General features: G+C 39.4%; 1 protein-coding gene across 4 annotated transcripts in view; it reads right to left on the bottom strand.

The window, feature by feature from the left end:
• Positions 1-21,942, bottom strand: part of prickle3 (prickle homolog 3) — a 32,397-nt gene extending 10,455 nt beyond the window's left edge. The window contains exons 1-2 of one of the 4 annotated variants that reach the window (XM_034306735.2): positions 21,622-21,941; positions 13,210-13,286 (exon numbers count right to left, since the gene is read on the bottom strand). In XM_034306735.2, the coding sequence (XP_034162626.1) occupies positions 13,210-13,286; positions 21,622-21,663 (119 nt within the window). In that variant the 5' untranslated portion in view covers positions 21,664-21,941. Of the gene's footprint in view, positions 1-1,424; positions 1,545-7,324; positions 7,603-13,209; positions 13,287-21,621 lie in introns of those variants that run through there. The other 3 variants (XM_053236501.1, XM_053236499.1, XM_053236500.1) reach the window with 3 other exon arrangements.
• Positions 21,943-26,264: the final 4,322 nt, after the last annotated feature.

The following is a 26,264-nucleotide window of genomic DNA, read 5'->3' as shown; positions in this document are numbered from 1 at the left end:
CCGAGAACAAATATCACACTATTTTCCACATCTGTATAGCCTCCATTAGTGCGCCTTTCCATGGATAGACACGGGATCTGTCAAAACATGTCAGGCTAGACTGCTAATGCGCTTGTAGACAGAGCAAATCCTCCATTTTTGGCATAAGGGGTGACAGTAATGTTGCTTTGCTTGACTCCAAAAAGATTCTCACTAGTAGGAGGAGGAATAATGAACCAAAGGTTATGTGCTAGAATTACTTAAATTTTGAAAATCACAAAATTAAAGGAATACGTCAGCATTTTTCAATCTAACCCTAATCTCCTGTATCTGTAATATATGTGCGAAAGAAGAACAGAAACCCCGTTTAATTCAAATTCACCTATAAGTCTAAGGGCACTTGTTGAAAAAAGGAAAAGCTGCATGACACAAAGCAAACAGCTATTACACTGGAACAATAAAGGTCTTTGGATGACAAACATCACAGGAATTTTAAGTTGATAAAAGTTTCAAAGAATTAATAAATTCTTTTGACTGAAGACACCAACAACTGCCCTTAAATTTTAGATTAGGTTGGAAAAACAACGGAGTATTCCTTTAACACTCTGATTACTGTAGATTTTGATTCCTCCACTTTATCTTTACAAAATGGAGATTCCCAATCAAGCATGTAACAGCTGGATCAGTGTGTATCTTATCAGTGCAGAAACACAATTTCACACTTGTGTGTTCACGCAGTCTTAGCTTTGTGGTGGAGACGTGACATCATACGAAAGCCCCCTCGGCATTCCTCAACACTGCCTGACTCAAATGTGACTCCTAAACCCTGTCATTACCACACACACACACACACACACACACACACACACACACACACACACACACACACACAGTCATATCTGTTGGGTCATCAACTCAACTACACAGGAATGACAAACAATATTTTGCACACTAATATTCCCTTCAAAAATATCTCTACACACACACGGTGAATAATAAACTGGTCATTTATAAATTTACCTCCTTTTTTTAAAAAAAAAAAAAATTATACATTTTCTGAAACACACAACGAAAATTAATTAATGAATAACACACAAAATAAAACTGAATGATGGAAATGATCCTTTTCTATGATACATTTCCACCTAACACAGATGTTATCCACTGGTGCATACACAGCTGCAGGAGGACATGAACTACATGAACAAGTTGGGCACGTTTCACCATCAGTACCACAGCCTCCAGACCACACACACATTTACAGGAGAAATTCTCCGCTTCAGTGACAACACCACCACAATCAATCAGTCAGCATTCTCGTATGATGAGAACTGCCAGCCTCAACTGGTGTCCTATTACTGACAAAACTACAAGCACAGGATAACAGTTATATAAAAGTAAAACAACGATGATACATAAATAGGACATGAGAACAATATACGCACTGAACGGAAAGCGGCTTCCAGAATCAGATTGTCAGGAGAAATGCTGTTCTGATTTAATTCTCCTGTGTCCTGCCGGTGACCTGCTGAGATCCACCACTCTGTAAGAGCTGTAGCGTACTGACACGCCACCAGACCGATAGAGAGACAGAGGGAGAGGGAGGGAGGGAGGGAGGAAGAACGCTGCTCTAAAGATTAGTGGATGTGCTTACACACCTCTAAAATAATGAATCCAGTCTCCACCCTATTTTAACAGGAAATGACCGGTCCTCCTTTTGAGAGGAGTGTGAGGAGGTGGTATTTCTATTTCCACTTTTACACTATTACATTTGAGAGAGAGAGAGAGAGAGAGAGAGAGAGAGAGAGAGAGAGAGAGAGAAGTGGGACATCAGGTAATAATGGCAAGCAGATGCCATGCTCCAAATACATCAGGTAAACACTTTTATAATACACTTACTCATCATTCTGCAATAATCACATATCTATCACACAAACCCAGTGTAAATATTTACAATTAGGAGACCCACTCATCCAAGCTGGCTCACAGGTAGGGTTGTTACCGTGTCATGGTATATGATCAGACAGTTACGTCGCGGTTGACTTTTTCAAAATGGCGGTTCTCATCCCTTTTGTGTCCGGCTGCGACTCACCAAAATCTCTGCCTCGCCCTCCCTCTGGACTCGCCCCAAATCGTACAACAGCAGCCTCCTTTTCTTGGCGCAGGCGATGCAGCGGCACTGAAAACCCTTTGGCCGCGTAATCCGCTACCTCTTTTGCTACTCCTAGCATGCTCATAACTTTATCACAGACGACGACTACCGAATGCACAGAAGAACATGGTGTTGCTGACCAGTACTAAACAAAGCAACAATCTATTTTTGGCTAAGCAGCATTGAACAATGTCTAGGTAGTTAGATATTTTTTTGGCACTGAGTGCTGCTTTTCCTCATAGCCACTGTCTCCTTCAGCTTATCAGAACAACATGATAAATACTGACAGTGTAGGAGATTTTATACAAATTTCTACAGAATGAGAACAATTTGGGGATTTGTTAGAAATTTGTATATATGTGTGTATGTATGTATATATATATATATATATATATATATATATATATATATATATATATATATATATATATATATATATACACACACACATACACATACACACACACACACTTTATTAGGAACACCTGTACAGTCATGTAGTTATCTAATCAGCCAATCATGTGGCAGCAGTGCAATGCAAAAAAATCATGCAGTTACAGGTCAAGAGCTTCGGGTAATGTTCGGCTGAAAATGCTTTGCTAATAAAAGAGGTCAAGAGGAAAATGTCTAGATTGCTTTGAGCTGCCACTCTTTGAAGCACTCTTTACACCCGTGGTGAGCAGAAAAGCATCTCAGCATGCACAGAACATCAAACCTTGATAGCAGTGGTCTAGTCACTATGGTAAGCTCCTTCTCACAGAGTGCTACACAGGAAAAGCCCTGTCAACCCCCAGGGTGTGAACTTTGCACAGATAATTTCAATAATCAGCATGTGCTGTCCTGAAATTCAAGTTAAGCACGTGCACAACACAATTCACAAAGTGTAAAATATTAATATAAGTTATATCTGGGGCTGGAGAGTTTTAAATATCATAATATGTGGGATAAATAGAACCATAAGTACTTTGTAGTTCAATGTTTAATTTGACTTTTTTTCACCTGAGAAAAAAAAAACATCAGTATGCCTAAATATTCAACTAAAATGAAGAAATATCTTTAAAAGTACCAGACATTTATTCAGTTCATGTTTCAAAGGAAAACTGCTACTTGTAAGTACACCTTTAGAAAAGCTTATTTGTGTTCAGAAAAAGAAATTCAATGCGACACTTCAGGGAAATAAAAGCTATGTCCATTTTACCCATCCATATCGCATTATTGCCATTCAGCACTCCTCCGAGTGAATTAGCAGAACATTAGCTATTGAGCTGTATTTAGAGATCTCTCGACTGCAATTGAGTCCGAAAAATAAAATATCTTGGAGGACTCCCAAAACAGTGCACCATAAATACTTGATTTATCATTATACATTATACATGTACAACGAATTGCTTTCTTCGTATATTCTAACGTCTAAAGAGGTTGTGGTCAGTTGTCGTAAGACGTCACGGGAAAGGTTAAGGGTGTTGATCAACAGTGACCATGTGACAGTCATGAGGTTGGAACTCGCAACCCTGCTGTCTCTGAGCTACCCTGGGGTTTGTTGTTGGATATACAGTGAGAGACACTCCTTAGTTATATCACTCTTCTTAATGATAAGCTAAAACTACCACACAGAACACACACAATGACTATTTAAATTGATTAGACATAGCTTTGCCACAATTAATGTTAAATCATAAAAATGTTTGCCACAATATGATTGGAATAATCACATCAAGGACTATTAATACAGCAATATACAACTCCAATTAGATGCTGATTTCAATGCTTGCCGTGTTTATATTCATATATCATCATATTAGTCTTGTTTATTTTTCATTTTTAAATTGTCTCTTGCGTTTATTATTGCTTGTTACATCGTGTTACATTCACCAGCAAACAAACAAACACAAACAAAACAAAACAAAAAAAGCTATTTCCTTTTTCGGTCCGCATTTTCTATCCCAGATTGCTCTCAGGTGTAAAGGAAAGAGCTTGTGTTTAAAAGGCAGTGGTCTAGACGCTACTCAAAAAAAATCTGGCAGATGATTTGCATAATCTGAATGGGGCACCCTGAAACTCCACTTAAGCATGTGTGTAATCTGAGTCTGAACACAAGAAACTTTCCCTGCATAAATATTGATACTTTTGGACTTAAGTTGCCAAATAGAGCCCAAGGTGATTAAAATGGCCCCAATTGGGCATGTTCTAAAAATAATGAGCTTTTTAATCAACTTCTGTCATTAAAACTTTCTTGAAACACAAATATACACGACTAGTTTCCAGGAATTGCTTTTTAATTTGCGCTAAACGTTAACCTCAACAGTCTCGTTTTACCTCAAATAGATTGGGAGAAAATCTAAACATGTTCTTTCATTATTTAAGTGGAAGTTTATGTCCTTAGTTAAATATAGCACTGTACATGTCTGTGTCGTGTACACTGAGCACAACAAGGGAGTACAACAAGCTGCTTTTCATCGGCGTCTCCATCTCAGGGGCAATCCTGCCTCCACTGGAAAGCTGCCACTTCCATTCCCTTTATACACACGCGCACACACACACACACGCCTTAGTCATGCCATAGCCTTTTCCTTGTTTCTGTGCTTCATATCTGTCACGCAGACAGACGCTTGCCATGCTGTATACAACACTCGCAGCTTTATTCCATGCTGTTCATCCATCATGTAAGAATTAAAGAATTATGGGAGTCATTAGTAAAGCAGCGGAGATGCACGAGAGGCTCAATGTTCACAATGTCAGAGGCTTTAACAGCCTGGGCCTGAGCTTATTCAAACATTACTACATTACTACAGCCCATTAGGCTCTCACTCTTAACGGTGCAACTCATTCCCCCCGTCCGTTCGCTTCATTCTGCATTCAAAATGCCCTTTTAAGGGAAAAATAATCACAAGATCTTTGCACCAGATCTTACCGGCCAAAAATGTGCCAGAGAATCCTATAACACTATATCAGTGACTCGAATAATGAGCGTTGAGCAAAGGGTGAATGTAAATTAACTTGGCTGCAAACTGTAGCTGTCATGTCAGTATTACAGGCCAGATTTCACTTGTGATAAAAATGTATGAGTCAGTTTTACATTAATCACACACACAAAGGCTTACACAAGCTCAATCCAAAATGGAGACTCAAATAACTATCATTTAACTCTGATACCACCAACATCGGACAAACAAACGATATTTAAGACACTCTAGGACATACTCGGTGCGAATACACACTGAGGATCAGAACAGAGCTCTGAAGATTAAGCTGTGTTGGCAAAAGATCTTGAGCTCCAGTCTACAAACACAATCTGACCTCTGCTTGTGTGCATTCGGGATGGTGTGTGTTTGGTCAAGTGGTACAGCAGCAGGCAGTAATGCCACTTAGCAGCTACACATTCACACACAGTGTGTATGCGCATGCACACAAACACACACACACGTTTGTATCCTTGTGAGCAGTATCCATTGATGTAATTATTAATGCATGTAATTAATGCCATGCTACACCTAAAGCTAACCCTTACATTAACCTCAGTAACCAAAAGGAAACCTTTTTGTTTTTTGGGTAAAACTTTTAGTATTTTTTTTTCCCTTGTGGGGACCGCTAAAATGCCCCACAAGGTCAAAACTGTCAGAAAAAAAAATTCCCCACATGCCCGCGCACACACACGTACACACACACACACACATACACACACTTATTTGAAGTTGGCACATTTATAATAAACTGCAGAGACAAATGTCACAAATGTGTCACACTTTCTGACGGCTGTCACAGACATTCAGATTTGGTGATGTGTTTCTTGACAGCATGTCAAATTCAATTATGTCAACCTTAATATAACCCTATAACACAAACACACACACTCACACTCAGCTGATATGTCAATCACCACTTCAGACTTCCTGTTCCCAATATGGCAACCCTGACATGAATGTGAATACCTCTCTGGGTATATTTAGCTTGGCATAACTAGACAGCCTTGTTAGGTGAATTAGTCTCATACATACACACACACACACACACACACACACACACACACCTCAGTAAAGATTAGAGTGCAACTCCAGCTGGAGACTTTGTCTCCAGATTACATGGCAGGTTTCGGATACAAGAGGTCAGTGATTGCATTTGAGGAAACAACAGAGCACAAATGATTTGTAGTTGTTAATCCCTGCATGTCAGGAGAACGATCTGGGTGACGGGAGCAAAATAGAGAGGAATGTGGTCAAACTGCTAAGGGTATCAACTGAATACAAATATGGAAGCAAAAAAAATGAGACATTTTAATGCTTAAAGCTTTTAGATTCTTAATAACGAAATTTAAACCCCATTAAATTCATTGAAATGCACTGAAATATGCTATTAACCTCCAAGAAATTCAAACCATTATTGTCTCTTTTTGTGCTTCCATAATACAATAACACAACACTGCCCGGAGGATCTTGTTCCTCATCTCATGATTATATCAAGGCGAGAATCTAAAGCCCAGCCCTAAATTACTAACCAACTCACTAATGCAGAAACAGTTCCAGTAAAGACAGTTATAGTATCATTACTGACAACTACAGCATTTTAACAACTGCATTTTCTTATGATCTTAGGTGTTATTACTATAAAAGCATTCAAACCCTGGTCAGAGTCAGGCTTTATGTTGTCTCATAAGTCTCTCTAGAGGAGACAGGAAGCAGATCAGTGTCTCTGTGTGTCTAATTGCAATCATTAAATGACAGAAACCAATCTGACTAAAATTAAACCATGGCTCCAATCGGATCCCCATTGAAAAAGCAGGAGTTACATTATCATAGCATCAAATAAATACTAGCAGGATATTCTTTTCTTATCATGAGAACTAATTAATTAGATTATTTACAAAAAAAATAAAAACAAAACCTAGGAATGTTACTGGGTTATGGTTCAGTTATATTCATTCCAACATCCAAGTACATAATAACTAACAGAAGGAAAGTGAACTCTTTTGTCTTGTTAACAAGAACAATCTATAAAGTCAGACGTTGAAATGTTGTTTGAAACATGACCAGAGACAAAGAATTTAAATCATATAACAATCAATAAACTTCTCTTGGCAACATGCCTGCACTCAAAACAAACTGAGAACATATGTAACATTATCATTAAACCCTCAAAATGACAAATAACATCATCACAATCATGACAACCACAAACATCAAGTGATGGAATTATTACCTCAGATCACCATAACTCCACTCATGCATTCTTTGCTGTCCAAAACTCTGGTGATTAAAATCCTTAAACCTGAGATGACTGGAGCGAGCTAGCCATTCTTCAGTGGGCAGCAGGAGCGTCAGAGCCTGTTGCGCTGACTCAAACCAGACGCTTTCCCTCTCCCTCGCTCTCTGGGTTCCTTTTCTTCCTTTCGCGCCCCCAGGCCTCGGCAGCTACACCGAGGCTCAGACAATAGGTGACTTCGCTCAACTTGCGCAAACATCACCCCTCCCCTCCCTTCTTCTCCTCTACAGCCCTTGCATTTTTCCCCTCTTATCGTCCTTTCTCTCCTCCCTCGCTCATACCATGTTTCAACATGACTCTTTCACCACCCTCCAATATGGATGTGCGATTACACAGGAGGATAGGTAGATGTGTGTTTAACTATAAGATGACACACAGAGAGAAGCGCTTGGCACGTATATCATAGATGTGCACTCATGTAGCATGTCTTCCAGTATTAAGGGGATTAAAGAAGAGGCCTGGCTTATAACTTAATTCTTTTTTTTGTCTCCTGGTGACATGGTGATGTCAGGATGATACAATTCAGTCTAGACATGAAGAGAAGCGTTTAAATAATTGAACATCCTAAACAAGCTATCTGAAAGCATGCGATAAAAGCCGAGTGTCAGGCTTAAGATAACAACCTGTCGGTCGGTCCATCACCATTTGTCAGTAAAGAGAGTTGGCTGGAATCCTGTATGTTTCTCTCTTCGCTTGCTAGCTTTCGTCCCCTTCCTTTCTAATTCTTAACCAGCTTATTGCTGCTGTTGTAATTGTGATACCGGATCACCTGATCCCACTACAGCAATGTGACAAATTAAAGGAAAAAACATAGGCCACTGTTAGGTATTTATTTTTGCTTGTATATTTTAGGTCCACTTGTTCACGTAGAGGGATGTTTTACCAAAGTTCTTGTGCCTACTCTCTCTCCCTTGTTAATCATAGTGGCAATAGTCAATCATGGGCATCTATGAGCTCATGTATGCAAAAGAGGGCAGATAGCACTGAGTAGCTAGTGTGTTACATTGCCTTGTGATGCAGCATCACTAGCAGGTCAAAAACATGCAGTTGGTTGGTTTCATGTATCTTGGAGGAAGCACACGTTTGCCCTCACCTTCACCGAAAATCCAAATCTCTAGTGTGTGACAGAGTTCAAAGGTTTTCTCACATTGGTAACTGGTGTACAGAAGTGTATATACACCAACATGCAAAACCCAGTCTGACTGCAGTATTCAAGATTTTGTAGCTTGTAGCTTCTAAGTGTACAAAATATAGAAGAAGCTAAATATTGTGCTATGCTACTTACCACAACTTTACACTGTTGCCTCAAATTTCTGATTCAATATAAAAACAGAGAAATATTGATATTTTAGCATGCAGAAAAATGAAACTACTCACAGAACTACCTCAAAGATATTTACCTCAAAGATAACAACAGCGTAAACGTATTGCTTTAGTGACCCCTCAGAAACCGAAAGGAAAAGTTAGCCAGGTCAGTAAGTACCCCTTCGGTAGTGGGAGTAGCAGCTACGCTAAACAGCATGTAGTGGACAGATGGACAATCGGTTGAGGCGTGTAGTGGCAGCCATTAGTGAATGACTAATCACTTTCTGAATAAACCGTGGAATTGTCTTATGTAGCTTTGTGTTTTAACATTTGGGGGGTTGTGTGTAACTCAATAAAACACTCTCACAGGCTGGACAACCGTCTTTACGACATATGCTGTAAACCAACTCTGTATGTGTGGTCGTAACAAGACGGATTGGTCCTTTGGCACCTTAGCCAGAGCAGCCAATTTGGCGTGTTAGCAGTAAGATAAGATTTGATATGGGGACCTTAATTGAGTCGCCCCGTCTGGGAAGCCCCATCTGTCATTGTCTTTTCTTACTGAAAAAAACTTTTCATGTTAACAAAACAGCCTGAGCTGGCTCACCAGCTGACCAAGTATGTTTTTTCTGGGATAGAAAGTTCCAGGAAAATAAGCTATGCCACTCTAAAATAGATAGTCGCCTCAGAGCTTTTAGAAACACAGCTGGTTTGTATCAGGACCTTCAGATTTTGTATGGCGACTAGTGTTAATCCACGCAGACTAGTGGGGGGATTTAAGTGAACCAGGCCTCTATTCCAGATACATCATGACCACAGCAGCAGAAGACCAAATTACCTCAATGTAAACACTTATAAACATTCAACATCCTTTCAGGTTAACACACATCTGCAACTAGTGTATTTCCTCACCCACTGGGGGATGATTTGTCCCCTATAAAGCTAAGTTTTCATTTTCATGCTGGCTTTTTTTGTGTTGCCCATTAGCTAAGTAATCCTTTACAAGGACTTAATGAGAGTCATGACTAGTGCATTAATGAGACCGATATGTAAATAAAAACTGAGACAAATAACTAAGGAGAGAGAGAGAGAGAGAGATAAAGAGAGAAAGTGAGAGAGTGAGAGAGAGACAAAGGCAAAGTGTGTCAAGACTCGATGACTCAATTGCTGAAGGCTTGGCAGCAGAAGCAGACCTTGAAAGGACTAATCTTATTAGTGTGACAGCCTGGACTAGGACACAGAATGAGGGGCCAGACGGACTCAGGGGGAAAAAAAGACAAGACGGAACAGGGGAACCAAAAAAAAAAACCGAAAGAATAAATAAGAAATGTATGGAATTGAAAGTCAGTGAAATTAAACAAATTTCAATAACTACAATAGGGTGCTTGGCCCCCTAAATAGCCTAGACTAAGCTTTTTTTTTTTTTTTTTTTTTTTTAAGTAAATAAATTAATAAAGGTTTGGATTTAAGTAGATTTAATAAACGCCTCAGACTCAACTAGAATGGCTTTGAAAACTGGCCTTAAATGATCACTTTGTGTCCATCAAGGTGTAGATGTAGCACTGATGTTTGATGAACTGTCTTTAATGTTAATGCTCCAAGGACCTGTTTTAGAAGTTTTAGCCTTTTAGATGTATTGAGCTTATTGTTAACAAATCTGAAACTGCTGAAAAATCAGACAGTAATGGGTGCTGGTATGGCATTCTGTTTTTTTTATCTGACAAAATGCAATTTAGCAACTTAAATACATCCAATACTGTCTATTGAGGATTTAAATAACTTTTTATCTAGCCTTTACTTAGCACAAGTAAGTCTAGACATGCTACTAAATAAGTAAATAATTGCTACTAAATAAGTAAATAATAATCAAAAATGTCTAGACTAAATGTTGATACATTCCTACTGAACACTGACAGACTGTTTTAGAAAACTTTAAGAGAGTGTCCATTTAAAAATACATTGTATTCTACTCTTGTGTGGATTTTGTGCGATGTTTATCAATGCTGCCCTGCTGTGACTGAACATTTGTATGCTTTCATTATGGTGTCAATTTAAAGAGAGATCACACACTGATTAAGTAGAGATCTGATTAAGACAGACACTGATGTATGACTTTGGGGGGGTGGGGGCTTCGCGGCTTTGAGCAACACTAATTCATTAATCAAAAACACACAAGTACACACATATACAAACACACACACACACACACACGTCTCTCTTTACCCTCTGGAATTCCACATGTGTCTGCAGCCTGCAGCATTTTGTCCATTGTGTGCCTGGCTACTTCACTGACATACCCATGTTCACATCTCCATCACGCCACTGTGCATGTGTGTGTGTGCTGTATTTGCCTGTTAATATCCCTGCTCTCAACTTTTACCAGGAAGTCGGACCAAAATTTGCATTGAGGCATTAAAGAACACTCTTATCGAAAGTGATAAAGATTAAAAAAAGATATGCAGATTGCATTGGCCTTTAACTGTAGTGGAATCATGCAGAATATTCATTCCTAGTTGGTCTGTATCTGAATAACACAACCTGACATCAAAAACAGTATCATTAGCTGATACGAGGTGATGAAGTGGACTCATGAACACGTGATACTGTAGGTAGAAAAGGCTTTGATTTTTGCACCCAAAAAATGAGAGCTTGTCTCTGAATGCTGCATAGCCTACATCTTCCATATGCATAACGCTGCATGTATTCTCTATATTGTAAATACATGAAGATATACTACATGTTTATAACGTTTCCAAAGAAACAAGATGTTTTGATAAGTTTCTTGATAAGCTGTGGATGCAACACGGTTCTGAACATGCTATGGGAGGTGAAACCAGTTTATATTCAAAATTACAGAACCTTAGAGTTATAATTGGACTTTTAAAAATATAAATACGTTATTTACATGCCTCTGAACATATGTCAAAAGTTTTAAACAAAAATAATAATGAAAAATATTTAAAAATGAAGTTAAAACATATCTGCATTGGCCTTATTGAGGATCCAAACTTTATGTCGATATCTTAAAATCACAGAATTGTGCAATCAATCCTTAAAATCCTTACAATCCCAAGGTCGCAATTAGCAGATGTTTTAAAGACGTTTTCTAGTTCATACAACAAAGGGCCTAAGTGACAGGCAACCATTCATTTTCTATGTATGTGCATGTCACAGAGCTTTGAGTTCAGCAACAACGACAAGCGACAAAGCAACAATTCCTCGGACCAACCATATGGTGCATATGGTCCGATATTTTTTCAGTTCCCAATTTACGACTTGAGTTTCTACCTGCAAGTAGTGCCTGGTTACTGTTTCGCAAATATATATGACAGTGTTTTCATCGTATCCTGGCATATAGAACCTTTCATTAAAATACAGAGATGTCACAGAGAAAAACAAAGCTTGGAAGGAAGTAGCAGAGACTGTTGGTGCCTCTGGTGAGTGCATGTAGCTGGTATAGTTAGACAGCTTTGCTATTCTGCCTACGAAGATAGTATGAAGCCGAGCATGTAACATAAAAAAAAACCCACAATGATTAGTGTAGCCACTACACGCCCACAAAAGACAAGCTACAAGTGACACAAGTGACTTTTCACTTGCTAGCATGAACTTAGCGTTAACCTGCATCCTGGGGACCAATTGAGCTGTGGCCTTTTGCAATTTATTTTTTTTTTAATTCAATAAATCACACTAGCATGCTCTCTTTTAAATAAATAACAAGTACAAGTAGAACTTGTAGAGCAGCTATTTTTCTTATGATGTGAGTATTGTATTAGCACTGTATATTAATGGCTGTTTAATGCACAAAGATAAGAGAGTGATTAATGTGTATATGTGGCTTGCAATATTTACTTTGTTGCCCACTTGAGAAAAAAAAAAAAAAAAAAAAGTTTTGCTTGCCACTACTACTACTACACAGAAATCCAGAATTATTACCATCCAAAGAACCCTTAAGAAGCCCTTTTTTCACCCTAAGAGTGAACCAATGGTAAACTAATAACTATTACTAAGGAGATCCCTATACTGAACTGGTCAGAATGTGTATTGACTGGATGGAGCATGCGAGTGTGTGTCCATCTACTCTGCCAGTATGGCTTATTGACTGGCGCTGATCAGATCTAGTAGGTTCACTCAGGGCAAGATGGTGTGCGGTGGTGTTCTGGGGTGTCAGGGGGAAACTTCTCATCTGTTCTCTACCCATTTCAATGTTTATAGACTAGTTTTAGCAAAACCAGATGCGCATCTGGCCATAAAAGGCCATCGTTAAAAAAACTAAAAGTCAGCACTCCCACTGCTAAAAGCTGCTCTCCCACAGCCTGCACAACTTCTTCCTTTCTCTGTAACAAAATCGCCATCTGATATGCAGCTAAAACAAACATACTGCTCTGTCCATGCTAGGGATTTTTACACTGAGCTTTCACCTATCCATATCCTTCAAAACCTCTCATGCATTATTAAGTACAAGTACAAGAGGAAGGTTTAACAGTCGTTATCCACTCAAGGAGATGTTCTCTTACCTCCAGCCGTGCATGCGTAGACCAGGACACTGCTCTCCACATCGCATGCAGGGCTGCCCTCTGTCAGGATCTTCCTCCTGCATGAAAGAATGAAAGAAGCTCTATTATAAATAAATCACTGCAAGACTAAATACTTGTGCTGATGGATCCCCTCTGCCTCCTGAAAAAAGTGAGAATGTGCAGCACATGGGCTGTATTTACATAGCAGAATAATACACTGCTTTTTGAGTCTTCAGACGTGCTGTCAGGATCAGCTGCTGAAGTGACACATGAAGGCATCTGTATTCTCACTCAACAATATCTGGATGCATATTGTACAGTCAGGAGTTTGAAAAAAATTACAAAAAAGACATCCATCTTAATTGTGTTTAGTTAAACCCATCAAACACACAGTTAGGCTGAACCTCAAATGGTTTCCTATTCACTTTATATGCTCACTACCTAGGGTAAAACTTGACTACGTTGTACAATGCATGTAGGCCATTACATAGAACTGCTTCTGAGATTATCTTAGAAAAGTGACTGCAATGTGTGCTTGCTGGAAACGGATTTTTAACATTAAAAAAAAAAAAAAAAAACAGGACAAATAGGAAAATCCATTAATGCATACTACATACTAAGTATGGATGCTGACCTTTTTATGGAGTCAAAAGGAAGGAAATGGCTGCAGAAGAGATGCTACACACCCTTCCTTTCTCCCTCTCTTTTGTTTTCCACTCTGTCATCCTTTTACCTTTAGTGCCATAACAACACACCTCTGTTTTGGGCCTAAGTATCAAAACTGCCCAAAGCAATGCATCAGCTTTAGTCTGCACTAGGCTATAATGGGTTATAGTCTCCTTAATTCCATTCAAAATGAATAAGTATTCTAACTGGGAATTTAAAAGACAAACTAAATAAATAAATAAATAAATAAATAAAAAAACCCTCACAGTATAATATCCACACAAACCTAGAACACTGAATCTGCTTGCAATTTATGTCAAATGACATATAATCATTTATATAAGTTTTATTAGGTGATTAAGACAAAGTAGTACTGCTGTTTTTCAACAGGTATAATCATTATCTGTTCTTGCAAGCCAGTCTTCTAGCTTTCTCTATAGAGTCTGGTAATGTTTCGTCAATAAATGTGGTCAAGAACCGCCTACTTTAACAGAAGCCTGATAAGGTCTTTTCCCATAGCCTGAGATGATCTTGTTTACTCACCATTAACTGCTTCAATCAAAACTTTTTATTAACATTTATTGATGGGATTCTGTATACATTTTCGAGTTCAGCCAGATCATCAGCTTGATCTGAAAAACTAATCATGTCATAGTGTTGCTGGAAACTGGTGCACAGAAGTGCATATACATGGATAAACAGAATACAGCCCTCAAGATCCTGAAGCTTGTAGCCAGAAAAGTGTACAAAATATCTCACAAGCTCTGTGGCCTGTAGGCAGAGCATCTGAGTCTGGGACTGATCTTTAAAAAAATTTGGACTTATATTGCAGAAGCCCACGACATGCCAATGATTTCTAGAGGCCTAGTCCAAAAGTTATTTTGGTCAAATTAATGAAGGGCCATCTTTAACTGTCATTGGTTCACAAGTTTGTTTTATTATATTGCAAGGGACATTATGATCACAATGTGTATCATTATAATCACAACTAGCTCATTGTGCCCATATGGTATAGCTTTGGCATGTAACACCCAAAGGTCATTGGCGTTATTCCAATGACCTTTAACTAACGGAAAGGCCTGATTTAATAAACTTTTTATAAGTTCATAACTACGGAAACTGGAACGTCGGCAGGTACTGAAATTTCAAGGCACATCAGTAAAATGCGTGTTTCAACAAATAACAGTTCCAAGTATCACTTTAACTAACTATCTTAAATCTTAAATACAAGCCAAAATAGAGCCATAAAATGAAGAACTTGTTCTCGCACACGCAAGTAGTTCCAGATCCTTCACATGCCAGGACACAGGTGTTTGTGTCAAAGCACGCAGATAGAGCTTGTAAAGCTAAAACACAGCCTTCACCTCGCTCACACATTCCACCACACACAGCGGCAGGGATGAGAAGTGTGTGTGCAATTGTGAGGCTTAATCTCAAGGACAACTTCTCAGATGCCTAAACAATGTCTAAATGCTGGTCTGCATTTAAACAGGAGTGGTAAGAAGCGTAGCTGAAGGCAAAGGCAGCGCTGGCCTTTGTGGAGGTGCCCATTGTTCAGCCTGCCGGCTCATACAGGGAATCCTTTCAACGTGCCATTACAGTAGCTCACTGGAATTTATGTCACCTTCTTCAAGCTGGGACGGTTCCAAAGACATTCCAAAGACATAATACAGGTCTTAGGATGGGTTACATAAAACATGTGTATATAATAAAACAAGATTTAGTTATATGAAGTTGGTCTTGAGGACTGAAACTCTTATATACAGTTTGTTAGTAATACTGTACACACAGTGGCCTCATTTTGGCATATCATTATTCAGCATGGGCAATAACACAGAAATAAGTTATTTCAAATACCACTTTATTAGGAATACCTGTAAGCCTGGTCATTTATGCAAATCAAGCTGATCAGAAGGTGATGAGTTCAAATCCCAGCATCATCAAGCTGCCACTGCTTTGAGCAAAGCCCTTAATCCTCAACTGCTCAGTTGTACTGCATCCTGTCTCAGTTGTACATCACTTTAGATTAAATTGTTAGCCAAATGAGGTAAATGTAAATCAGAATGGGGAAAAATGTAATCGCAGTGACTTTGACCATGGCATGTTGGTTGGTGCCAGATGGGCTGGTATGAAAATTCTGAACCTCAATACTCAGAGTTTTCTAGAGTTTACACAGAGTGGGGCTAAAAAACAAAAACATCCAGTGAGAGTCAGTTCTGCAGACAGAAATGCCTTGCTGATGAGAGAGGTCAGGGGAGCACAGCCAGACTAATTCGAGCTGACAGGAGGTCTATGACAACTTAAATAACCACTCTTTACAACCGTGCTGTGAAGAAAAGCATCTCATAAAGCGCAACATGTCAAACATTGAGGTGGATGGGCTTCAACAACAGAAGACCACACTGGGTTCTACTTCCGTCAGCCAAGAACAAGAATCTGAGGCTACAGTGTGCACACGCTCACCAATACTGACCAGTTAAAGATCGGAAAAAGACCAAGCAACGTTTTCCAAGAGAGTTTTCCCCCTCATACTGATGTTTGACGTGAATATTAAGTGAAGCTCTTGACCTGTATCTGCATGATTTTATGCATTGTGCTGCTGCCACATGATTGACTGATTGGATAATTGCATGTGAATGAGCAAGGCTACAGATGTTCCTATTAAAGTGGCCAATAAGTGTATACTGTCATGGAATTGTTCTTATAAAAGACAAATTGGAAACATGTTAGAACATACATATAAATAAATAAATATGTATACCATGTCACAAAGTGTGCAGTAACACTTCTTCAGAAAAGCACATTCATTTATACAGAGAATGAGAGAGAGAGAGAGAGAGAGAGAGAGAGAGAGGAGGAACAAAAGCTCGCGTATGGGCCAGCAGCCTCTTGATGCCTGGAGGGAGAGATCTATGGAAACGTGTGTGCTAAAACAAACACAGCTAGTAGGATCAGTGAACTCTGCCACTTCACTGAACCACGACCAGGGCACCACTATTCACTTATGAAAGGGAACGAGATAAAGAGATAGAGAGAGAGGCGGAGCAGGAGGAGGACTGTTTTTCAGCTCCTTTCTTTTTACTAATGGCTTAATTGCTTCAGCTTATTAAAAAGAAACAGTGCGAGAGAGACAGGGAGAGCCACATTTCTTTTTTTACACCTGCCCATACACTCATGAGCTATAAATTTATGTCAAAGACAACAGCCATTATAGCATTTAAATGTTGACATCAAGTCCCGCATGAGCAAACCCGCCAGCCCGGCTCTGGAATGTACGTGTTAAATCGCTCAGGATTCATCCTCTCCGCCTGTTTGGGCAATTTAAGCCTCATCAAGATTAAGTATTCAAAACTGTTCATTCATTCATTAAAAGTAACCATTAAAATATAGAAGCTGAAAACTTTTGACAACAAAAATTACAAAAAAAGGTGAATGTTAGTATTTTTTAAAAGTTTGTTTTACATTTGTAACCTAGTTTTTTATACTTTAACCATTGTTTCATACTTAATATTTTGTTTGCAGATCAGTTTTTTTTTTTTTTTTGCTTAATACTTTTGGAGGTCTATATTTTTTTTTGTTTTTGATACCTAGATTTTAAACAGATATATATATTTTTTTTTTCCAGCACACAAACCTGCTGCTGAATAACCAAATGTACGATCGGTGTAACTCCAAAACCACTGTTGATTGCTGATTTATACCCCAAACAAAATAGGAAGCAAAAAAAAAAGGTACATTTCAAGTAAACCATAATGAAAGGTTTACTGTGAATTCAGTATCAGCACATTCATAATTATACTGCAATTCTTCTGGTAAGTTCCACCAATAAATGTGCCCAAGAGCCACCTAATTTTACAGAAAAAGGCCACCAGCCTGACACTGCAAACCATGAATCACAGGCCGTTGTTTCTGAGTGGAATGTAGAGGAAGGTGACTGTAAAAACGTTGCTACAACAAAAACAAACCTGCATGCAACAAAACTGGAACCTGTGTGCTTTACTGTCATCTCACAAACTGGACTACTAGAGCGTCTGAGGCTAGTGAGCTATAAAAACATCATGTTTTTCACTGTATCTTGTTTGAAAAACACATTGCTTTTACAGTTCAGGCTGCAATGATGGTTGTTATTGTAACAGGGAATAATCCTTTGGGATTAGTCCTAGAGGAGGAAGTTAGTAGAGTAACAAGATGTTAAATGCTTTATTCATCATTTTTCTTTTAAATTCAATTTTTTGAAAAGAAAAAAAAACATAAAAAAAAACAAAAAAATGAAAAATATTTCAAATATTTAAGCCAATTAAGCAATTATGTGTTCATTTATGTGTCCACTGTTTCACATGAATAATTGATGATTAAATATTTCGGGTTTTTTGCCACCCTAGTCAGAGTTCAAAATTTGTTTTTTTCTTTCTGATTCTTTACTCAATACACAGGTTCTCTGAGGTTACCTATGATAATGTTGACATGTCAATTTCTTGTTCTATTCGCTTAAATCCCACCAAAGATTAAGGGCGTCAGTGGTATCTTTGCTCTCATTAAGTCAGCCAGCTTTATTTAATTCAGTGCTGGAATCAGTTAAAACCCATGAAGCATATAGCTGTGGAAGCATAATTCACACACCTGGCCAAATTATGAACTGATATGCCATGATGAGAGCATTAAACATGCATGAACCAAGCCTAAATACCCTCTAACTGCAAATAATGCCTAACACTAACATATAAATTATACAAGAAGAGGATGAATTTGACATTGAATGTAATGGATCAGTTAAAGAGCTTCGGTGCACTTTAACTTGTCTTGGCAGGATTTGACTATAAAGAAATATGCTGAGGAATTGCGAAATAAAGATTTCTGTGAACTATAGTGTGAGAATATCCGTTTCCCACTGCTGCTATCAGAGTACTGATATGAGGCTACTTCTGCGTGTTTACCTGAGATAAGGTTGAGCGGAAAGGTAAGAAAGAGAAACAGATGAAAAGTAAAGTGATATAATGCAGTATAGAGCAGTGAAGAATTTCGCCTACACTGCGTTTTGTGGCTTAAAGGAAGATGGCCTCCCTCCTCTCACTGTGAGACAGGATGCTCCCAAGGTTTTCTTCTCATCCGCACCCTCGGGAAATATTTCCTCTCGGCAGCCATCTGACCGGGCCAAAATCTCACAACATGACACTAGACGTGCAACAATAGCGTGGTGCAAAGCTCTGTGCAAAACAACACCACTGCTGAGTGCTATGACTTTTCAGCATGTGATAAATATTAATATGATAAATGCTACAAGCTTTACTATATGAGACTGAGCCTCAGTAACTGTTTGCATACCGTAGGACTAGCTTGTTACACATTTACTGGCTAAACGTCACAAGGTCGCAGGCCTCTGGCACCATGGCATGCTGGGAGAACTGAAGTCAGCCCGTCTGGTCATGATCAAAAAAGACATCTTTATGCATGAAATCTACAAATGTCATATTTAAAAAAACAAAAAAAAACAAAGGTCAAATTTCAACATCCTGCTGAAAGATAAATGCCCATTACAGAGGAGTGCTTTTAGAATTTACTCAGAAAACACCATAGGCATACTAGTTGTGTTTGTAAATCTTATTTTCATGCGAGTGGAGATGCAGAATTTACTTTTAGGTCCGTTCCTTTTCCTGCATGTGTGTGATTTCTAGGCAGTTAAGGAACTCTCACTGAATAGAGAGCACTTCCTCTAGGAAAGGAAAGTAGACAAAAACAATCCTACTGACTCCATCTACAATGTCTGCAACACCAAAAATCACAAGTTAAAGAAAACTTCAGAGGTGTTCCGACCTCAGTGTGTGTAAAAACAAAAGAATCAGAATGTTTTTGGATAAATTAGTGCTGATTTTCCATACTTCAATTTGTAACTTTCCAATAACAACACAAATTTCGTTCGGTTTTAAAGAACATTCCTACTTAATTTGCCATAATGAGAAGGTATTTCAGACCGTCTTCACATGAGCATTAACCAAATGCTTTTTCCCCCCCAGGTATCTACTTAGAGCAGTGGTTCCCAAGGTGGGTTCCAGTGATTAGGGGTCCAAGCACCATGTGTGTTCTAGCAATAGAAAGCTCAGGAATAGAAAAAAATTACTTGATACTTGATTACTTGACAACTTTAAATAATGTTAATAAAATAACTCTGTACTATGGAGGTCAGTGGAATTTATTTTACAGTTAATGGTGTCCCTTGTTGCAAAACTTTTGAGAACCCCTGACATGAGAGTGGATGAAGCAGGGAAATAACTACAACACTTCTTATAGCACCAGAAACCCAAGACACCACAGTTTTAGAAACTATTGGAATGTATGTATCCTTCACATACAACAATGTTTGCCTTCGAACACTAAAATTCTTCCATCTAGTTTAACCTAAAAGCTAATACTTCTTTAATAGTCTATACATGACCTGAGTAATGATCTACTTTCCCAAACCATATATTACTCTACTAAACAGTATAACAATGTACACCACTCTAGGTTACCATACAGTGGCTGAAAAAAAGAAAAACTTACTGTACAGGTATATTTTTGATCCCAAGAGTACCAACAATGTAAACGTTCCCACAAAGGGTATAACAGTGGTCCCAATGGTCAGACTCGTTTATTTTTCATTCATCTTCAGTAACCATTTTATCCCAGTCAGGGCTCTGGTCGATCCGGAGCCTATCCCGGGAACTCTGGATTAGAACACATCCTTGATGGGATGCCAATCCATCTCAAAAGATGTGCTTTTACGGGTATTTGTGCTTATACTACCTTCTGAGCATGCTCTAGAAGGTTTCATTCGTGTTGATTAGTATGATTCTGGTGTGTAGTTGAGTTCAGAAGACAAAGAAATGTTGTTTTTGCCTTATGTTCTGAATTGTTTGGATTTTCTTTTGCAGACTAATTATAACACAGAGGTACATTTGTCCTTTTTTATACTGAAAACTTTTTTTTCACTCTGCTGTACTATTTAAAGGTGCATTAGGTAAGATTAGTACATTTTTTTTCAGCTTAGGGCTGGATTTGACATATCGTATGAATGATTTTCATCTGAATGATCCCCCTCACCCCAAATTCTCACCCGTGTTCACAAAGCTCCTACCCCAGGATCTACAGTGAGTGGGTCGTTAAGTAGATTGTCTATAAAGTGACTGCAGGAGGTCCATCCAAACACAAACTAGCACACCAGACTGAAAGGCAATTTTCCAAATTGGGGTTTTTTCAGCCATTTAACACACTTCTGCTGAGGCCATAGATTAACCCATATTCTTTTTTTTTTTTTTTTTTTTTAAATAGTGGTTTACATATTTTCAAGGTATAAGTAAGAAATTTTTACAAATCACCTATTGCCCCTTTAATACAAGAGTATGCCATTTAGAAGTTAGCCATCATTCTGAGCAGGTAAATATGACGTCAGAGTATGTTAGCCCCGCCCCCTGTATGGCTTACAATGGTCGCGTAAAGTTTAAAAAAATGCTAACATGCTACTAAGGATTTAAAGAGTGAAATATGAGCACGTCTCGCGCACTATCGAGGCCAATAAACTAAGCCAAACAACACAAAGTTGAAAAGCGTCTGTTCTAAGTGAAACTTTAGATGTCCCGAAAAACAGTTGCCCAGGTAAACCGTAATGTCGGAAACAAAAGCAGACTCTCAGCCCGTGAAAATGAACCTGGAGCAGATTGTTGTGGGTTTCTGAGGGTTGTGCTGTAACAGTTAAAACGTCGAATCACTTACCGAACGATTGGAGCGGCGCTTTTTGGAGCCGCGCGTGAACATGTCGGGAGGTCGAATTAAAGCGCGAGCGTCCAAACCAACTTTCCCCGAGCAACCTCAACCGAGTCGCTCCACATGGAAATGCTTCATATGTGGCGCTTAAGTCCCGTATCGAGGCACTCGGACGCTCTCGTGCTGTTTATCTTTAGCCCCGGATTCCGGGACGTCACGTCATCTGGAGTTTAAGGAGGGCAGCTCGCGGAGAGAAGTTGCCCGAGGTGAATGGCGCGCGCGTGAAGAAGTAAACGGGCTACACCTACAGGACCGGGCTGTTCTCTGTGCTCTGTCTCAGCTGAGCCCAGTCAGCGAGGCCACAACCCCTGTTCCTGCGCGCACACACACACACACACACACACACACAGTTCAGTGATTCAGCTGCCAAATGTCCCTGACAGAATCCAGACGGCTAGCGGCTCTTAAAAACATAAACGATTCATGAATGTGTGTCTATATGAAATGACACATGCACAGGGGAAATACTTCTATGCAAGTAGCCTAGACTCTACTTCAGCAGCTTCAGTGAATACAGCTAAACATTTAGACTACACTAAACATTAAATAAACTTTGGCTTTTGTACCATTTGTAGATACAGAAGTACAAAGGGAAACTGTAAATAGCTAACACACTAACAATCAATCAAATGCTAGTTCCATATACATATAATTGGGTCTGTGAACACCAGACAGCCACCAGGAGTGGTAAGGGTCACCTGGATACCTTGTTGTGCGTATGCGCATGGGTGACATGGCTTTCAAGAAAATCAAGGAATGACTATGACCGAGAAGACAAATACCATTGTTGTGTGGTCTTAACTTAGTGGTTAGCGCAGTTGTCTTGCCCCACCAGGGTTGGGGGTTCGAATCCTGCCTCCGCACTGTGTGCGTGGAGTTTGTATGTTCTCCCCGTGCTTTGGGGGTTTCCTCCCCAGTCCAAAGACATGTTGTAGGCTGATTGGCATTTCCAAATTGTCTGTAGTGTGTGAGTATGTGTGTGATTGTGCTCTGTGATGGACTAGCACCCTGTCCAGGGTGTCCCCTGCCTTGTACCCTGAGAGAGGCTCCAGGTTACTCCATGCCCCTCAGTAGGAAATGCGGAACAGAAAATGGATGGATGTGGCCTTAGTTCCCAGATCCTTCTTGCTGAATTAGATTTGGTTCTATTCTCCAGGGGTGCTGAGAATCACCTGGATAACCTATGCCAGAATGTCATTTGTCTGACCACCTGAAGACTGAGTGGGATGGTGTTTGTTTGAAGTGCACCCACACCACTAAGAAGGGCAATGTTAACCTTGTAGAACCTGAAGAAGGTACATGGTGACACCCAGGTAGCAGCAGCAGCAGCACAATTCCTGGAGCAAGATACTTCTAAGCAATGCCCATGAAAAGGAGACACTCCTTGAAAAGTGGCACTGATGACATGCTGATGAGGGAGAAACAGGGAGGAGACACATAGCTGGTGTTCATCCTCAGCTTCCAGACAACTTAGACATCGGCTGCACCCTCTTCAACAGGGAACTCAACTGAAGCGAGTAGCCACAGAGTTCTGAATGGTGCCAAAAAGTATAAAATACACTGACCACAACCGAAGAGATGAAAGGAGATGATAGGAGTCTAGTGGCAGCCTTGGAGGACAGGTTACCTGTTCCTCTTACTGCAGTCACAAGCTGGTACGCAGATCGCTCCAAGGTGCACGAGGTCCAACATGTGTAAGAGTTGAGAAAAAGAAAGGGAACCCCATCCACATGACAATAATATTTATCAAATACTACGTCATACGCTCGCTTTGTTACTTTGCTGAAAGTCTCGGAATGCGTGAACAAAAAGATGTCCAGGTGATTCTCTTCGCCCCTGGCAGTTAAGAGGGGAAGTACATCCTGATTTCAGTGAGTGGCATGAGAAAATTCAACATAAAAGACATTGTTGTGGGGTATAAATATAAAAAAGTTGGCTATTGCATTTTAAGATACAACCTACACATTCTGGCTGTACAAGCCGTAATTAGGAACAGCCATATAAAATGGATCTTTGCATAACATTAGTTAGCTAGTTACCCTGCTACCTGTTGTAACTTAGTGTAAAATGAGAGGCTAATAGTAATGTGCCTGGATGGTGCCTCCATGAGGCTCTGATGAAGTTACACATAGAATAAGAAAATTATAAACTGTATCAGCATTCCCTATCCACACTGACCACTTCTCATCAATTTCTAACTGAAGGACAATGCCCAAGCAAAAATAGCTCAACTTTACAGGTATCTTTTTGTCTTAGCTTCTTTTATTTTACTCTTCTCTGCTTCAGATACTTACTTACACGACACAGGCTACATCCCAAACACATGCGCCCCATTATTATGTCTGAACACCATGCTGTAGAGGGCATAGCCTACTATTTTAACATAATATTTAGTAGTGTGTGATCTAGGGCATAGACATGATGAAATATCCATCCTCCATACCACTGATCCTACACAGCAGAGCCTGGAACCTATCCCAGGGAACTTGGGGCACAAGGCAGGGGACACAATCACACAAATCGGCCTGCAACGCATCTTTTGAGTGGGGAAGGAAACCAGAGTCCCCACAGGAAACCCCTGAAGCACAGGGAGACCATGCAAACACCGCACACACAGGGCAGAATCAGGATTCGAACCCTCAACCCCAAAGCAAACATGCTAACCATCTAACGGCTGTGGAGTCTAATCAAGCCTTACATGTCACTTGTTTAAATGAGCTGGCTCTGCTTGACCCAGAGCTTAAGTAGGTTTTTAGGTTTTTACAAAATTGCAACGTTTTATTTACTAATGGATTTTTTTTCTTCAAAAATAAGTCCCAGTATTTACAGTTATTAGTTTAGAGCACTTCATTCGACGGCTAGATTCAACATGTTTGGTACAGTAGTATTTTTAAGCGTGTAGACTTGTATACACTATATGACTATGTGCTGCCCTCTAGTGGCTACAGCCAGCATTGCATGATTTCAATAGTGTTTCTGCATTTTTCTGATAAATTCCTGAAAGCTCAGACTCTGAGACATTTCTGTTTTAAACAATATTCGAGCAGTTTCTCTAACTAAATACAGAGCATGTAGAAGCTGCTACAGGATTTACTTTCACTTACTAAGAATATACTTATTAAAATGAGCTAAAATTAGTGCTGCTCCATCTGTACTGCGCATGTGTGTCAGTGATCAACAGTGAGAAGAGAGACTTATCTAAAGAGTCACTTTAGGAATAGCATCAATTTTAACAATGTTTTAATGCTTCACATCTGAATATGAAAAACAGATTTTTTACTTAAACTGCTGAGAAACTAATACAATATTGTTATTAAGCCAGTTTTGGAATGCATATTTATTTTTTAAATTGATTATCTTGGTTATTCCAAATAAAATGATTAGACATTCACCGTCCACTTTAATAGGAACACCTGTACACCTACTCATTTATGCAGTTATCCAGTCAGCCAATCATGTGGCAGCAGCTTCTGGTGTTTCAGCCTGCAGATCCTCCACTCACAGGAGGTTTTTTTGTTTTTCTCACCATTCTGTGTAAACTCTGTGTAGAGACTGTTGTGTGTGAAAATCCCAGGAGATCAGCAGTTTCTGAAATACTCAAACCAGCCCATCTGGTACCAACAACCATGTCTCAGTTAAAGTTACAGAGATCACAATTTTCCCCATTCTGATGTTTGATGTGAACATTAACTGAAGCTCTTGACCTGTATCTGCATGACTTTATGCACTGTGCTGCTGCCACATGATTGGCTGATTGGATCATTGCACACATGAGCAGCGTAGAGGTGTTCCTAATAAAGTGGACGGTGAGTGTAGATCAGGACAAAATGCATGTGTTTATGAAACTTGTACAGATTAATTGGTCATTTTGTTGTAATTACATACTAAAAATGATTGGAGACCACCCACTTCAGAGAATATAAAACTGTAAATAATGTTCCATATCAAGTAAGAGCTAGACAGAAATTCTCTTAATCAATGAATCTTAAATGGATTTATAAAGAAGCAAAGTTTAAGAAAGTTTGAAAAAGCCATACTCTATTCCTACTCTACATACTATTCACAATAACATTGGTTTACGTTATGATAAACGTGCACATTACAGGGTTTGCGTCACATTTGTATGTTACAAAATGTTACCCAAAGTTCCCGTAATCTGTGACGTCTTTGACGCATGCGTGATGAAGTGACTAGCGCCATAAAATGGCAGCGCATGCGCAGTACAGAGCGAGGTACAAGAACACGTACACTGTCCGAGCCATGTGCTGCGCATGCGTGGCGCAAATCCGGGCAGGGGGCGCGGGCTGGTAGTTTCAGTAACATCCTGCTGTTGATACATTTACATTTAGGACATTTAGCAAACAAAATCCTGTGTTTGAAAAGCATAAGAGTGACTTTGACCGTGGCTTTGTTGTTGGTGCCAAACAAGCTAGTATTTCAGAAACTGATTTTCACTCACAACAGTCTCTATAGTTAACAAACAAACAAACAAAAACCTTTCAGTGAGCAGTTCTGCAGGTAGGTAATGAGAGAAGGTCAATGAGAGAAGTCAGAGACTGGTTTGAGTTGACAGGAAGGCTATGGTAACTTAA

Source organism: Pangasianodon hypophthalmus, chromosome 8 (assembly GCF_027358585.1).
Source record: "Pangasianodon hypophthalmus isolate fPanHyp1 chromosome 8, fPanHyp1.pri, whole genome shotgun sequence".
Lineage (NCBI taxonomy): Eukaryota > Metazoa > Chordata > Actinopteri > Siluriformes > Pangasiidae > Pangasianodon > Pangasianodon hypophthalmus.
This window is presented reverse-complemented; position numbering and strand designations above follow the sequence as displayed.